Here is a 14,903-nt window from a genome sequence, read left to right as displayed (position 1 = left end):
GCCATGATTTTCCAAAGCCAGCTTTCTGCTGGTAGAACTAATGCCACCATTTGATCAGAATAAGCTGTGATGCTGATAGAGGAGCAGACAATGGGGAGACTTCCTGGGGAGGACTGAGAAACTCACCAATGGCCACGCCACAGTTCTGGATGAGGTAACTTTCATGAAGGCTGCAATCCTCACCCACATACCGGGTCAGGATGAAATCCACTTTCCAGAAACTTCAAAACACATGCATAATATATTGAGATCAATAAGAACACAAAAGAGAGAGTTCCCATCGTGGCTCAGCAGAAACGAATCTGACTAGTGTCCATGCAGGTTGAGTCCTAGCCTCACTCAGCACGTTAAGGATCCGGTGTTGCCTTGAGCTGTGGTGTAGGTCACAGACGCAGCTCGATCCTGAGTTGCTGTGGCTGTGGTGTAAGCCAGCAGCTACAGCTCCAATTTGACCCCCTAGCCTGGGAACCTCCATGTGCCTCGGGCGCAGCCCTAAAAAGCAAAAAAAAAAAAAAAAAAAAAGGCCACAAAAGAAATAATACACCAATTAATCAGAAAATAACAATGACTCTTTATAAACTTGGATGGGGTCTAAATTATCCCTTCTATATGTTTGTACTCATTCCACAGGAAGCTGGCAGATCCATGTCCCTGTAACCTGCAGGGACCATCTCCAGGGCTTCAGGTTCTGCTTGAGGTGCCGTCTCCAGGTTGTTCCGTATAGAACTTGCAGCACTGCAGTGATGGCGACTCTCAGAGATTCCCCACACAGCCTCGAGCTATATCAAGTCCAGCTGTGAACAGGCAAAACACACTTAGAAGGGAAGCAGGCCGACTCCAAGCACTGCTTCTCTGGGGAGAGGGTGTGGTGACGACGGTCCTCTTCACTGGCAGCATGCGAGGACCTGCACGCTTACTCACCGCTGACTATCTCAGGAGTTCAATTCTAAGTATCTCTTCGTTTCAATACTAAGAACCTCTCCGCAAAAAGGCTGAAAGTTTTACTGGACTGCTGTCATGTGAGGCTTAATTTAAAGGCAGCAAGTTTCCACACATGAAAGACGGATACAAAAGCCAACAGCCTCCCAGGCATCCGGATGTAGTGTGGTAAGGTCCAGAAATCCCCAAATGCCTATCAGCCTATTTTATTTACATCAAGTTAATTGAGAACATTTAAGAATTAGGCTTTTTAAAGGCTGTTTTTATTTGTCACCCACACAAATTGCATGTTGTAGTGCTTATTTTGGTTGAAAACAATTTGCAAATTATGACATTTTGCTGCTAAAGGAATAGCCTCCCCAGCTCTTTTCAGTCCTTCAAAAAAGAGGATTAAGCTGAATGAACAATAAACTTAAAAAAACCACAGAGCACAGGCATCCATTATGAAATTACTTATCTGATTAAACGTATAATGACAATAAATGAGAGTGTAGAGAGCCTGCGGTGTGTTAGAAATTAAAACACACATAAGAAGCAAGTCTATGATAAGCAGGTTTTGTGGCGGTATTTACAGCTTCGGCAGGGTCAATCATTACAACACCTGGTATGTAGTGAGTACTTACCAAATCATCTACGTCACCACCCTCCTCGAGCATGGCTGCTGTGTCTTCATTTGGATTTTCTTCAGGTTCCAGAAACTGTGAATAGAAAGTCAGGCATGATACCAAAAGGACATTTTTTGCTGCCTTTGACAGAAAGACCCCTGCAAATGGCCCAAAAGAAACATCATCTTGACACATGCTCCTCTGCCTGGTTCTGGATGAGAGGACCAATTTCAAGGTGGAATAGTCCACACTACCTGCTCACAGAGATAATGCTTGTGAAGAAGGAGGAAATGACATGGCTCGCCAAGCAGTGAGCATGTGGAAGGTCCTACGTCAGGCACTGAGGACACCTGATACTTCCATTTCTGCTTCCACAGGGGATCTGTGGGCTCATTAGAGGAAAGCAAGGGCCCTGAATTGATGTCTGCAAGGATCTAGGAATGCAAGTCAGATTTCAAAAGAGCTGTGAGCGCCCCTGAAGATGATCTGAACATTCCTCCACCTTGTTCCTCCAAGAGATGGCAATGGGGACTCTTGTCCTTTAAGGCGTACAGAAACTGCATCCAAGAGCTAGGTTCGTTCTATCAACCACGTATCCATCCTAACACCAGGGGGTAGCATAAATGCTTAAAATGGTGGCAGAGACAAGCCTGCAGGAGTGAGTGTTTTTAAAAAGGGAGGTGGGAGGTAAAGCACCCTCTCCCTCCCGGTTAGCTTCCTCAGGGTCAGTGTGCTCAGAGCATGTGGCAGTGAGCCAGCCCTCCACCCCACTCGCTCCCGTAGCAGTCTCCATCCAAGAGAGGAAGGTGTACTCAGGCATAATGTTCTCACTTGCTCGACGTGAAAAGATGACAAGAACTGCTTTCCCTATACATTCCTGTGATTTTTATGGTACAATGGACACAACTGAAGCCTTTGAAACCTAAGATGTATAAATATATCCCCTTAAAAAATCACGAGTCAGGTGTTCCCGTCGTGGGGGCTCAGCGGTTAGCGAACCCAACTGGCATCCATGAGGATGCGGGTTTGATCCCTGGCCTTGCTCAGTGGGTTAAGGATCCGGTGTTGCCGTGAGCTGTGGTGTGGGTCGCAGACTCAGCTTGGATCCCGTATTGCTATGGCTGTAGCGTAGGTCAGCAGCTGCAGCTCTGATTTGACCCCTAGCTTGGGAACCTCCAGGTTCAGCCCTAAAAAGACAAAACACACACACACACAAAATCACAAGTCAAAGTCACTGTCCAAACACTAGGCTGTGTACAACTCTCAGGAAGCAAGTGCTACATTTCCTTCCATTCCTCATGTGCAGAAACTCGCACGCAGGAAACAGATTGACAAGAGTAGGCCACATCTGCAGAACTAAGGCCTTGTGAGCACCATGGACATGGCCATGACGGTTTGTTCTTGACTCAATCTCCCTCTTGGACTTGCTTCCCCTCAGTCAAAACCACCTTATCATTCATTAACTTCAATTTTGACTGAGAGATTAAGGAGTTCATCTTCTTCTAAGGACATTTATAAATCTTTCCAGAGCCTTTTTTGACCCTAAACTGGACTGGGTTCCTCACTTGGAATCCACGGTATAGGAGACAGAAAATCCTAGCAATGGGGGCAAAGTCTAGAATAGAACTATAATGCAGCTTCCATATCATTAATTCTATTTATTTATTCTGGTTGATTATTAATGAAGATATCTGAGGGCCACATAGATATATACGAATAAGCAGGAGTTCCCATTGTGACTCAGAGTAAACGAATCTGAGTAGCATCCATGAGGATGCAGGTTCAATCCCTGACCTCACTCAGTAAGTGGGTTAAGGATATGGTGTTGCCGTGAGCTATGGTGTAGGTTGCAGAGGCGGCTCGGATCCTTTGCTGCTGTGGCTGCGGTATAGGCTGGAGCTTATAGCTCTGATCGGACCCCTAGCCTGGGAACTTCCATATGTTGCAGGTGGGGCCCTAAAAAGACAAAAATAAATTAATTAATTTTTAAAAAAGAGAGATATATGAATAAGAAATCCATAGGCATTTGCTTATGGTTTATGTCTAAAGATTAAACTCTGCTCTTAGATTCTTGTTAATCTTTATGATTCTAATTATTATCAACATTGAAAAGGATTTTTATTTTGTTCCTCTCCTCTCCTACTCACCATCATTAACCCCCACATGATTTTCTCTACACCACGGCTATAAGCTTAAAGGACAAAGCTTATCCAGCTGGGATGAAGAGAATAAAAAGTAGAACTGTGTTTTACCGGCAACCTCTGGGAGTCCACAAATGACTGGTACCTTCGAACACAAACTCCATGGTCTCAGTGGTTCTGTCGTCCACTATATCTTTTATTATCTCTTAGAAACCTGATACCTGGTAGGTACCTACTAATGGATCTAGAAACTTATGAACGTTTTTTGGCAGCCAGCCTCTAAAAGCTCCAAGTCCCGTTCCGTCCCTCAAGGCAAAGCCCCTTTCACACTGGGACTACAGTATAAATTAAGATAGGACTGTCTGCACAGTATGACCACGGTATATACAATTAAACACAAATGGCACATCCTTGAGATGAGGCCAAGTTGCTAGGAAGAGAGGAACGGCAGCAAACAAACTTTCATTTCCATCAAATGCTAAACATCTGCAACCGATTCCTGACAGATCTGCTTCACATTTCTGCGTAAGCAAGTTATGGCTAAAAGCTGGGCTGCCATCAATTATCCTTCCCAAAGCCCCAGGCGAGGCTGATCTCTTACACTTATCACTCCTCAGCATCAGAGTTCTTCACTGCAAGTAATTTCCAGGCTGTGCGTGACAGGGAAGCTAGAGATAAAGCAGAGACTTCAAATGATTGGCCTGTTTTCTCAATAAAAGCAACAGATTCTCTGAACACAGCAGAAAGGGGCATGAGTCAACTCTCAACTTTCCTTGTATTCTTTCTCTCTGCAATATGCTGAAAAAGCAGGGAATAAATAGAAAGGACACTTGGGTGACACAGTCCTCCATCCTCAAACCACCATCACCACCTTGGGGTTACCAAGAAAGAACCTCCTTATTTGGAAATCCTTATGAAATGGATAAACTACTACTTCTCAGGTACACTGAAATACAATCCTGGCCACAAGCACAGAAAGTATATCAATAACCTCTGTATGGAAGCTTCCAGGGAGTCCCCTGGTGGCCCAGCGGTTAAGGATCCAGTGTTGTCACTGTTGTGGCATGGGTTCAATTCATGACTGGGGAACTTCAGATTTCCTTGGGCCAAAAAAAAAAATAAAAAATAAAAAAGGAGCTTATAGCCCTATTCCTCCATAAGACTAAAAACTAAAAATTGGCTTGTGTTCAGGCCCTGACCAATCCCCAAATCAAAAACACACGGCTTCCACTAGGCTGAGTCCAACACCACCAAGTGATTCCAGAGAATCACCCATAACCCAGATGTACAAAAGCATCAGGAATAATGAAAGTCTGTTTGCATGTATTTTGTCTAAAATGACATATACCTAGGTTTCATTCGTGTTATTTTCATGCTATAAAGGCAATGCAGTTTAGCAGAAAAGTCCTGCAAACTAGTGTGGCAGAACAGAACCACAACCTAAGCTCTATCCATTCCTCAGTAACCCTGGGCAAGCTTCCTGGCCTTTCTATAACTAGTTTTCCTCAAAAATAAAATAGGAATACTACTTCTGACCCTACCTATCTCATGGACTTGTATGAAGTATACGAACATGCTTTGCAGTATTATAGGTTTTATGTTCCAATTTCTAGAAATATATCCAACGTATATCCACCAAATGATACATATAAGAATACCCACAGTATTTTTATTTACAATTTCCAAAGCTGGGACACAATCAAATGTCCATCACTAGGGGAATGGATGAATAAATTGTGGTATAACCGCAAAAGGGAATACTATATAGCTATAATAAAGAATAACTTTAACATCACAGATGAATTGTAAAAGGCATGATTCCAATTATATAAAGGCTAAGTCAGGCAAAATTACTCTCAAGCGACAGATGTCAGAAGATTGGTTATCTTGGGGGTTCTGAGTGGGAAGAGTATTAGGGAACCTTCTGGGAGGTGTCAGAAAGATTCTGTTTTGATTTGGGTAGGGGTGCCCAGATACACAAATATGTAAGAACGTTATCAGTCTATACAGTTAATAGTTGTGCATTTACTGTATGTTCCACATCAATAAAAATTTTTAAATTATATCTTAAAAGTATCAAGCTCTAAACAAATATAGGTTAATACTGTGGTATTTTAATTATTGCTTTTCTTGTGCTAGCACATAGAACAACCACACTAGAGATTTACGGCAGAAAAGGAAAGTGGAAACGAGCAAAGGAAAATGTCATGGAGTCCAGCAGGGGCCAGCAGATAGAGAAAACTGTTCCCAGGAAATAATTCTTAAATTTTATCTTATAATTTTCACAGGGCTCTGGATATCTCTTATACACAGAAAACTGGGTGTACTTTTGAAAGAGGAAGCATAAGCATCTCTTCTTTACGACCATGTGGCTGGTGGCACGCTAAAGTGGAGGCATGGAGAGGTGGCCATGGTGTGGTGGGAAGATGAATACAGGCGGAGCCCAGGGTCTGGGGTTTAGTCAATTCAGCTAGCCATGAACTTACTGTGAGACACTGAGCAAGTCAACTTCACCTCTCTAGATGCATTTGGAAGATGACCGGATCACTAAGCTTTGAACATATATAATACTAAGATGGAAAAAAATCAGTAAATGTCAACAATAATAAAGAAGGTGAGATTAGGCAGCTACGAGGAAAACAAGTGCTAAAATGATGCTTTCTTTTCCCTCATAGAGTTTGTGTCAAATGATTATTTAGACAGACTCAGCCTCCTGGAATCTCATGAGAAACAAAACTCCAAAGCCGTGGGAACAGACCCTCTGTCCTCTCTGTGCTCTTAATATGGAGTAAAAAGAACAGAGGGCCAGGGGTCAGACCTACAACTGGGTTCTTGGCCAGTGAGTTACTCTGAGATCTCAGACATGTCATTTTATGTCTCTGAGCCCCAAGTTTCCTCATCTATAAAATAAGGAGTTTGGACTAGCTCAGTCTTTTTCAGGTTTTGTTCTTTGAGGTCCTGAGTGTTCTTCTGAGTCCCCTGGGCCTGGGCTCTCTTGATTTGCTGCACCCACTGCCCCTAAAGTGAGAAGCATCACCACTCTCTTGTTTTCTGTATCAGCCTTCCTTGGAAGCTTTCAGTTTTAAAAATAACAACTCAGCTAGGAGATCATCAGGATCCCTTCCAACTGAGTAAAATTCTACACAACTTCAGCCAATATCCTCTGCCTTAGTTAAGGATCTGACCTGTTTAAATTATTCTCAGCAGCAGCATCCCTCCCTGTGGGGGGCCACTATCCACTAGCAGTCAGTAGCACACCCCCTGTTGGAACAACCAAAAAAAACATCCCCAGACAACGCTCAGGTTTCCAGGGGAACAAAATCACCCCTGGCTGAGAACAACTGCTCTGACCCTAATATGAGTTAGTAAGAGAAACAAATTTTTTTTTATCTTTATAAGGAAGATAAACTTCAAATGAAGAATTGGCCTATTTGACCTTTCACAAGTCTAGGTCTCTCACTGATGTTGGTTCCCAGATGCTCCTGGAATATGCCAGGATAAACAGGCATACCTCCGACCAACCACAGGGCCATGTCCTGTGAATGAACTGACAGATGAATGGTGCATAGGAGCTACCAAGGCCCATCCATGTTGTTGCAAATGGCAAGATTTCATCTTTTTTTCTTTTTATGGCTGCACCCGCAGCATAAGTAAGTTCCCAGGCTAAGGGTCAAATTGGAGAAGCAGTTGCTGGCCTAAGCCATAGCCACAGCAACGCCAGATCTCAGCTGCATCTCCAACCTTATGCCAGAGCTTGCAGCAATACCAGATCCTTTACCCACTGCACAAGGTCAGGGAGTAAACCTGTATCCTCATGGATACTAGCCGGGTTCTTAACCTACTGAGCCACAACAGGAACTCTAAGATTTCATCCTTTTTATGATCGAATGGCATTCCATTGTATGTGATTACCACATCTTCTTTACCCATTCATCATGGACAGGCACTTAGGTTGATTCCATATCTTAGCTATCGTAAATAATGCTGTGGTGAACACAGAAGCGCATATATTTTTGTGAATTACGGACCTTCAGAGTATTATGCTAAGTGAATAAGTCAAATGGAGAAAGACAAATACTGTGTGATTTCACTCATATGTGGAATATTAAAACAAAACAAAACAAATGAACAAGCCAAATAAAAACACAGAGATAAAGAGAACAGGGTAGTGGTCACCAGAGGGGGAGGAGGAAGGGGAGGGCAAAGTGGGTAAAGGGGGTCTACTGACTGTATGGTTGACAGGTGGAAACTAAAAATTAGGTGGTGAGCATCCTATGATGTATACAGAAGTCAAAATATAATACTGTAGATAGGAATTTACATAATATTATACACTAATGTTACCTCAATAAATATAAATAAGTAAAAGTGGAGAAATGATACATAAAAAAGACCTTACCAAAATGAAATGTTAATAGCATGTCTAACGATAACCACTAGAAACAGAAAAGTTAAGTGAAAGAATTGACAGGTTGTAAAGACAGTAAAAATGAACGTAAAAGTGGGGTAATATTTATGTTTGGCTTTAAAATTAAATGAGAAGTAGCAGTTACTGAAACGAAAAGTGACTAAGCTTATGTTATGAAAGAACTTTCTATTTCTGCAGCAAGGCTGACATATTTCTCAAAAAATCATAAAATCCACCCATTTCTAGGATACACTGGAGGGAAACAGCTCTCAAGATGTACATTTATACAGTATAAAGTTATGGTTTAATTTTCACTGAAAATAGATATCCCTGGGATAATTATTTCCTTTCAAATCATCAACATTTAATAGCAATAATGTGACAGCTTGCTAACTTTAAATAACTTACGGTAAATTATCTTGAAAGAATTTCTTCTTCTTCTTCTTCTTTTTTTTTTTTTTTGTCTTTTTAGGGCCACACCCGTGGAAGTTCCCAGGCTGGGGGCTGAAGCGTAGCTACAGCCCCCAGCCTACACCACAGCCACAGCAAAGTCAGCTCCGAGCCGCATCTGTGAGCTACACAACAGCTCACGGCAACGTTGGATCCTTAACCCACTGAGCGAGGCCAAGGACTGAACCCTCATCCCTCATGTATCCTGGATTCGTTACCACTGAGCCACAACAGGAACTCTATCTTGAAAGAATTTAAATAGACTATGAGGATTGTTCTTCAAATTCTGATTATAGCCAAGTTTCTTTGGGAAGTGACCAAACTTAACACCTACTCTGAAGGCAATGTGTGGTCAAAAAAGTGATTAAGCTTCTGTAACCTGGGTAAGAGAAAAAGCTGAAGCATGTTTCTCCGAGTAAAAGCACAAGGAACCAGAATCTAATTCCCCCCATTATTTATCTGTATGTCACTCTTCCTGCCACTCTTTCCCCCCAAAATCAACAGGTGCCATTTAAGGACATTTCTTTCTTTCTATTTTTCTCCTGTCTTTTTAGGGCCACACCCTCAGAACATGGATGTTCCCAGGCTGGGGGTGGAATTGGAGCTGTAGTTGCTGGCCTACACCATAGCCACAGCAATGTAGGATCTGAGCCACGTCTGTGACCTACACCACAACTCACGGCAACACTGGATCCTTAACCACTGAGCTGGGCCAGGGATCGAACCTGCGTCCTCATGGATACTAGTCAGGTTCTTAACCTGCTGAGCCACAATGGGAAATCCCAGGACATTTTAATATAAAGGATTAGGTTTTCATCCTGAAGAACAAAGTGAAATGTTCATATGATATCAAGCAGACACAAAAGCATCATCTTTTGTGAAGTCAGACACGATGGACTGTGCCGAGGGTGGATCACAACAATGGGCTCCACGCTGCTCTGTTTACATTTTTTCCCTAATCAAACATGGCAACATTTCTGGAGTTGTCATCAACTGACATCAGTTCTGCCGATGTTAGAATCGTGTAAGGACACCGCACCTTAAGTGAATGCCTCTCTGCAGCTTCGTCACCGGACTTGAATTTTTTTTTTTTTTTTTTTTTTTTTTTTTTTTTTTTTTTTTAGTCTTTATTTTCCCACTGTACAGCAAGGGGGTCAGGTTATCCTTAGATGTATACATTGCAGTTACAGTTTTTTCCCCCACCCTTTCTTCTGTTGCGACATGAGTATCTAGACATAGTTCTCAATGCTATTCAGCAGGATCTCCTTGTAAATCTATTCTAGGTTGTGTCAGACTTGAAAATTCTTGATGGTTTGGTGCTATGCCCTTAAATTCCAAAGATGATACTGCATTTGAAAGGAAGACTAAGTCCCAGACATTTGCAAAAAGCACATTATCCCTTCTTAGATTTCCTTCTTCTCTAATATTCTGGATTCATGTAGCTGTAACACCCTTGGTTAAGATGTACTGCTGGCATGGAAATAAGCAACCCCAGGTCATCATTACTTAAATAAGCATATGATTATATAGCCAAAGGGAAAAAAAGGAGGGGAATTTTACTTTTTTTAGATTTAATTTAATTTATTTTTATGTCTTTTTTTTAGGGCTGTACCTGCAGCCTATGGAGGTTTCCAGGCTAGGGGTCTAATCAGAGCTGTTGCTGCCGGCCTATGCCAGAGCCACAGCAACACCAGATCCAAGCCACGTCTTCGACCTACACCACAACTCACGGCCACTGAGCAAAGCCAGGGATCGAACCCACAATTGCATGGTTCCTAGTCGGATTCGTTTTTGCTGCACCACAACGGGAACTCCCACTTTTTTTTTTTTTTTTTTGTCTTTTTGTCTTTTTTGTTGTTGTTGTTGTTGTTGTTGTTATTGTTGCTATTTCTTGGGCCGCTCCCACGGCATATGGAGGTTCCCAGGCTAGGGGTCGAATCGGAGCTGTAGCCACCAGCCTACGCCAGAGCCACAGCAACACAGGATCCGAGCCGCGTCTGCGACCTACACCACAGCTCACGGCAACGCCGGATCGTTAACCCACTGAGCAACGGCAGGGACCGAACCCGCAACCTCATGGTTCCTAGTCGGATTCGTTAACCACTGCGCCACGACGGGAACTCCCACTTTTTTTTTTTAATGATAGGATAATATTTTCTTAAACTAATACAAAATGCTTTATATTTGTCACTTCTTCATTGAATGTACATTAGCTTAAGTTCACTGCTGAGGATATACCTAATGGAAGGAATAAATCTTTGTACCACAGAGAGTACAAATTTGGCTGTGACCTGTGCAACATCTCAAGGTTAATGGGTAGAAAAATTATAATTCAATACTAGACCTTCTATGTCCTGGAGTTATATGGAAACCTGGATTTTAGAGCAAAAACTCTGATTACATCTGATTCTTCTATTTATTCTTTCAAGTTTGCCAAAGTACTTCATGATTTTGATAATAAAATTGTTTTTCTATACAATTTAGCTAATATGAATTTTATAGGGATGTTAGAGAATCTATTGTATTAGTTGTACAGAATCTAGTGTATTTCCTTGGAATAAAAGCTCAGTGGATGTTAAAAGAAAAAAAAAGAAAACATGTACTGCTGGCAGGAAAGACTACATTTTTCAGATCAGTGCTCTCCTCTTCCTCCAAAACCCACAGCATGTACTCAGCTCTTCCCTGGATGATAGGCTTTTTAATAATGCCTAGAATTAAATTATTTGCCTTGACTTATTTACCTGCTTAGTAAAAACAGTGATAAGCCTTCACCTTATGTGATTTTATGTGTCAGCTTGGCTAGGCTGGTCCTCAGTTGTGTCAAACACTAATCTAGACGCTGCTGTGAAGGTATTTGGTTATCAGCTGATTTTAAGTAAAGAAGGTTACCCTCAATAATTCTGGTAGGCCTTACCCACTCAGTTGAAGGAATTCTGCCTTTAAACTGTAACAGAGAAATCCTGCCTGAGTTTCTAGCTCTCTGGCCTGCCCTACAAATTTCAGATTTGCCAGCCCCCACAACTGTGTGAGCCAATTCCTTACAATAAGTCAATCCCCATCACCTCCAAACACACAGTCTCTCCCTCTCCCCCCACCCTTCCGTTGGTTCTGTCTCCCTGGAGAGCCCTGAATGATATACCCCAGTTCAAGGGGGAAGCATTGTCATGCTATTGCATAAAATAACAAATAGAAATAAAACCAAAACGTTAAACAGCATTCTGAAGCCCGTGGTACTCGGTAGTCACTGTAGCAGAAGGGGGGTAGAGACACTGTGGAACGCCTTCTGAGACAGCAATCAGCATCTTGGAGTGCTCAAAGCAGGTGCCATATTTGTGCTTGAACAAAATGCTTTTGTCAGGCAAGGTGCTTAATAAAAACGCAAATATTCTAACTTCTCTCCTGAGCGGTATCACATTTTTTTGTCAAATGCTTTTATTGAGGTGAAAATTCAAGGTATTTAAAATCTGGGCTGAATTTAGCCATAGATGAACACTTCCAGCCTTGTTTCTGCCATTCCCTTTACAGATTCCTGCCCACCAGCCCCAGACCAAGCTCTCTCTTAGCTCAGTGGTTAATTTGTGAGTCTCCATCACTTCCTTCTGCTACCCTGTAACCGTCTGGGTTTCTAGAAGCCAGGGCACAGTCCTGTGATTCAGCACAAAGCCCCACATGGAGCATAGGCTTAGTACACAGCTGCCAGCTGCCAGGTGTTGTGCGCTGGGCCAGATCGGCCAGTGACTGTAAACCACACTGTTATGAACCATATACTTTTGAGCTACTCAATTTAATTTCATTAAAATTTCATCACAAATCTGAGGTATTAGTGAAGACGACTGAGCTAAACAGATGTTTTTGGCTCATAACTGAACCTGATACACCAAACAGAAAGACACCAAGTGTTGCGACCATCTGTGTCAATATGAAGTTCATGGGGTCTGCATACATGGGGTGTTTTGCTGTAAACACCTGAATGTGGCTTATGCTCTACCTTGCTGCACTCTTACCTGAGGGGCTTTAAAATCTCAAAACCATGCCCCAAACACATCTCAGAGCAACAGAATCTCAGGAGGGAGGAAGTGGTGCCTGCCATCAGTATTAAAAAAAAAAAAAAAAAAAAAAAAAGCTTCAAAGTGTGGCCCAGATGGGAATCACTGAGCTGGATGGATTTCCTAGCCTTTACCAGGGTGTGCATAAGGATGGTATGTGCTATGGACTGGGAGCTCTGGAGGTACTGAAGCTGAGGTTACAGGTGAGTTCTAGGAACATCTTCACAGTCTATGGAAAACTAAAATTAGAATGGTACGCTAATTTCGTCGTCCTTTGAAGTTTACTTCTTCAAGAAAGAATGGGCATCAAGAAAATACATCCACTGCAATAATTCATCTAAAGGCAGGAAGCTACCCTTCAATACCTTTTGGGCTTCCTCGACTGTGACAGAGCTTCCAGAAGCTTCATCTTTGGTGATCAGAGTCATTCCATCTAAAAAGTAATTCACAGAGTAAAATCTGAGTAACAGAATCAATCCCAATCCCCCCTTCCTTTTCACCACACCTCATCCTATCTTTGGACTGGAGATTTTTAGGACTATAAAGGTATACTTCTCTATAAGAAAGTATAAAACTCTATTAAAGGCACTGAACTCACATCATTCCTTTCATCTTACATTAATTACCCTTTGTCTTATGTTTGCTTCTATAAAATGAAGGCCATATCTCAGACGCTGCCTGCTGCACAGAGCCTCTCTTGATTGAACCTCTCCTTTGGAATTCTCAGATCACACTGTTTTATCCCTTGGAAATGGCTCTCATCATACTGTGTCCTGTATAACTATTTGTACACAGTCCATATCTCCTAACAGATTATACTTTTCTGTCCCTGTAGGGCAGGGACTATATTTTATTCATCTTTATATCCCCCTCAACATAGTACATAGCAGGACCTCAGTAAACAAATGATAACTCAATGACTATTCTTTGGTCCAAATCCACTAGCTACCAAAATATGGGAATCTGAAGACATTCAGACGTGTAGTGGTGTCACTGACTATTGATGGAATGGCAAGAGAGCTAAGGTCAGGAGGAAACATGCTCTTACAATGGCATTGTCTATTATTTAGCACAGTACATCAATTTTAGCTCAGAGAGACAAATCAGGGATAGAAAATCTACCCTTTAGTTTTCTCTTCTTCCTAAGATTTTCTTCTGCCTCAAAGGGCTGGTGCATGAAACACTTTCAGAAAGGCACATGCATTTAACATCCATTTGTATCTACAAATGGCACAGGTCGTATGTATTCTCTTGATAGGATACAGGCTCTCAGAAAATATGTATCTCATGTATGTCCTGCAAGTTGCTTTTCATCAAACAATATGCTAGAGGCATTCAATAAACACCAAAACCAATCTCTTTCATCAACTGGGTCGACAGCAGAGACACAAAAGCGATTTGAGTAAGCCCCATTCACCACCTATTCTAATTGCTTTTGCTCCCCAGAGTAGAAGTTAAAGGGCTGAAAAATTAACTGTCAGGGAAATGGTTGCCTGTGTGATGAAAAGCTGCCTGTTAGAAGCTGGATAGATAGGTATGCAACTCCTTTTACAGAATTTGCACAGAAAGACAGGTTGAAACTAATTTGGGGGCTCTACTTCCAGTGAAAGTTTTATACTTCACAACGTCATTATTTTCATAATATGTACTTTTAGCAGGTAAAATCTTACATTTCAGTTCTGCAAGAAAATCATGTCAGGTGAAAGAAAATGAGTAAAGGGCATGAAGGAAATCAAACATTAAGCTGAAAACTGAAAGAATATAAGTTACCCTCTTTCTGTGTTTAATGTGCACTGGTCGCTTTGACCAGGTGAGGAACTGAGAGGCTTTGGTGTGAACACGCTGGCCAGCTGACAGGGAAAGCCCAAGAACACAGCAGTGAAAGGCAGAGGAGGGCAAACTATGGTCGAGATCAGTGAAAGTTTATCTAACTGGACCGAAAGGTCTAAGAATCTTCTGAGAAAGGGGGTGATGTCTGCTCACACAGCTTCTTTTTTTTAAATTTTTTAAATGATTTTTATTTTTTCCATTATAGTTGGTTTACAGTGTTCTGTCAATTTCCTACTGTACAGCAACACAGCTTCTTCACTCGTCAAACAGAAAGGCAAGCTATTTGAAAGGGTCACGCTGCACAGAGTTTAAGATGGAACTTAACATGTTTACTTTATTATTTATTACTTTGTATTTATGCTTATTAAGCCGGTGTTTTAGTTCACTGACTCCTGAGCACTTTCCAAAGTCACACGGAACGTTATCAGGTCTTCACATAATGCATCCCACAATATAATTCATATTTAGAATTTATACTTGGGAA

General features: G+C 41.8%; 1 protein-coding gene across 3 annotated transcripts in view; it reads right to left on the bottom strand.

Annotated features, from left to right (window-relative positions):
• XRCC5 (X-ray repair cross complementing 5) overlaps positions 548 to 14,903 on the bottom strand; it is a 97,032-nt gene continuing 82,676 nt past the window's right edge. For all 3 annotated transcript variants that reach the window (XM_003133649.5, XM_005672177.3, XM_013984470.2), the window contains 3 exons: positions 12,955 to 13,022; positions 1,563 to 1,637; positions 548 to 794 (listed from right to left, as the gene is read on the bottom strand). In XM_003133649.5, coding sequence (XP_003133697.3) covers positions 780 to 794; positions 1,563 to 1,637; positions 12,955 to 13,022 — 158 coding nt within the window. In that variant the 3' untranslated portion in view covers positions 548 to 779. The remainder of the gene's footprint in view (positions 795 to 1,562; positions 1,638 to 12,954; positions 13,023 to 14,903) is intronic.

This window comes from Sus scrofa, chromosome 15, assembly GCF_000003025.6.
Source record: "Sus scrofa isolate TJ Tabasco breed Duroc chromosome 15, Sscrofa11.1, whole genome shotgun sequence".
NCBI lineage: Eukaryota > Metazoa > Chordata > Mammalia > Artiodactyla > Suidae > Sus > Sus scrofa.
This window is presented reverse-complemented; position numbering and strand designations above follow the sequence as displayed.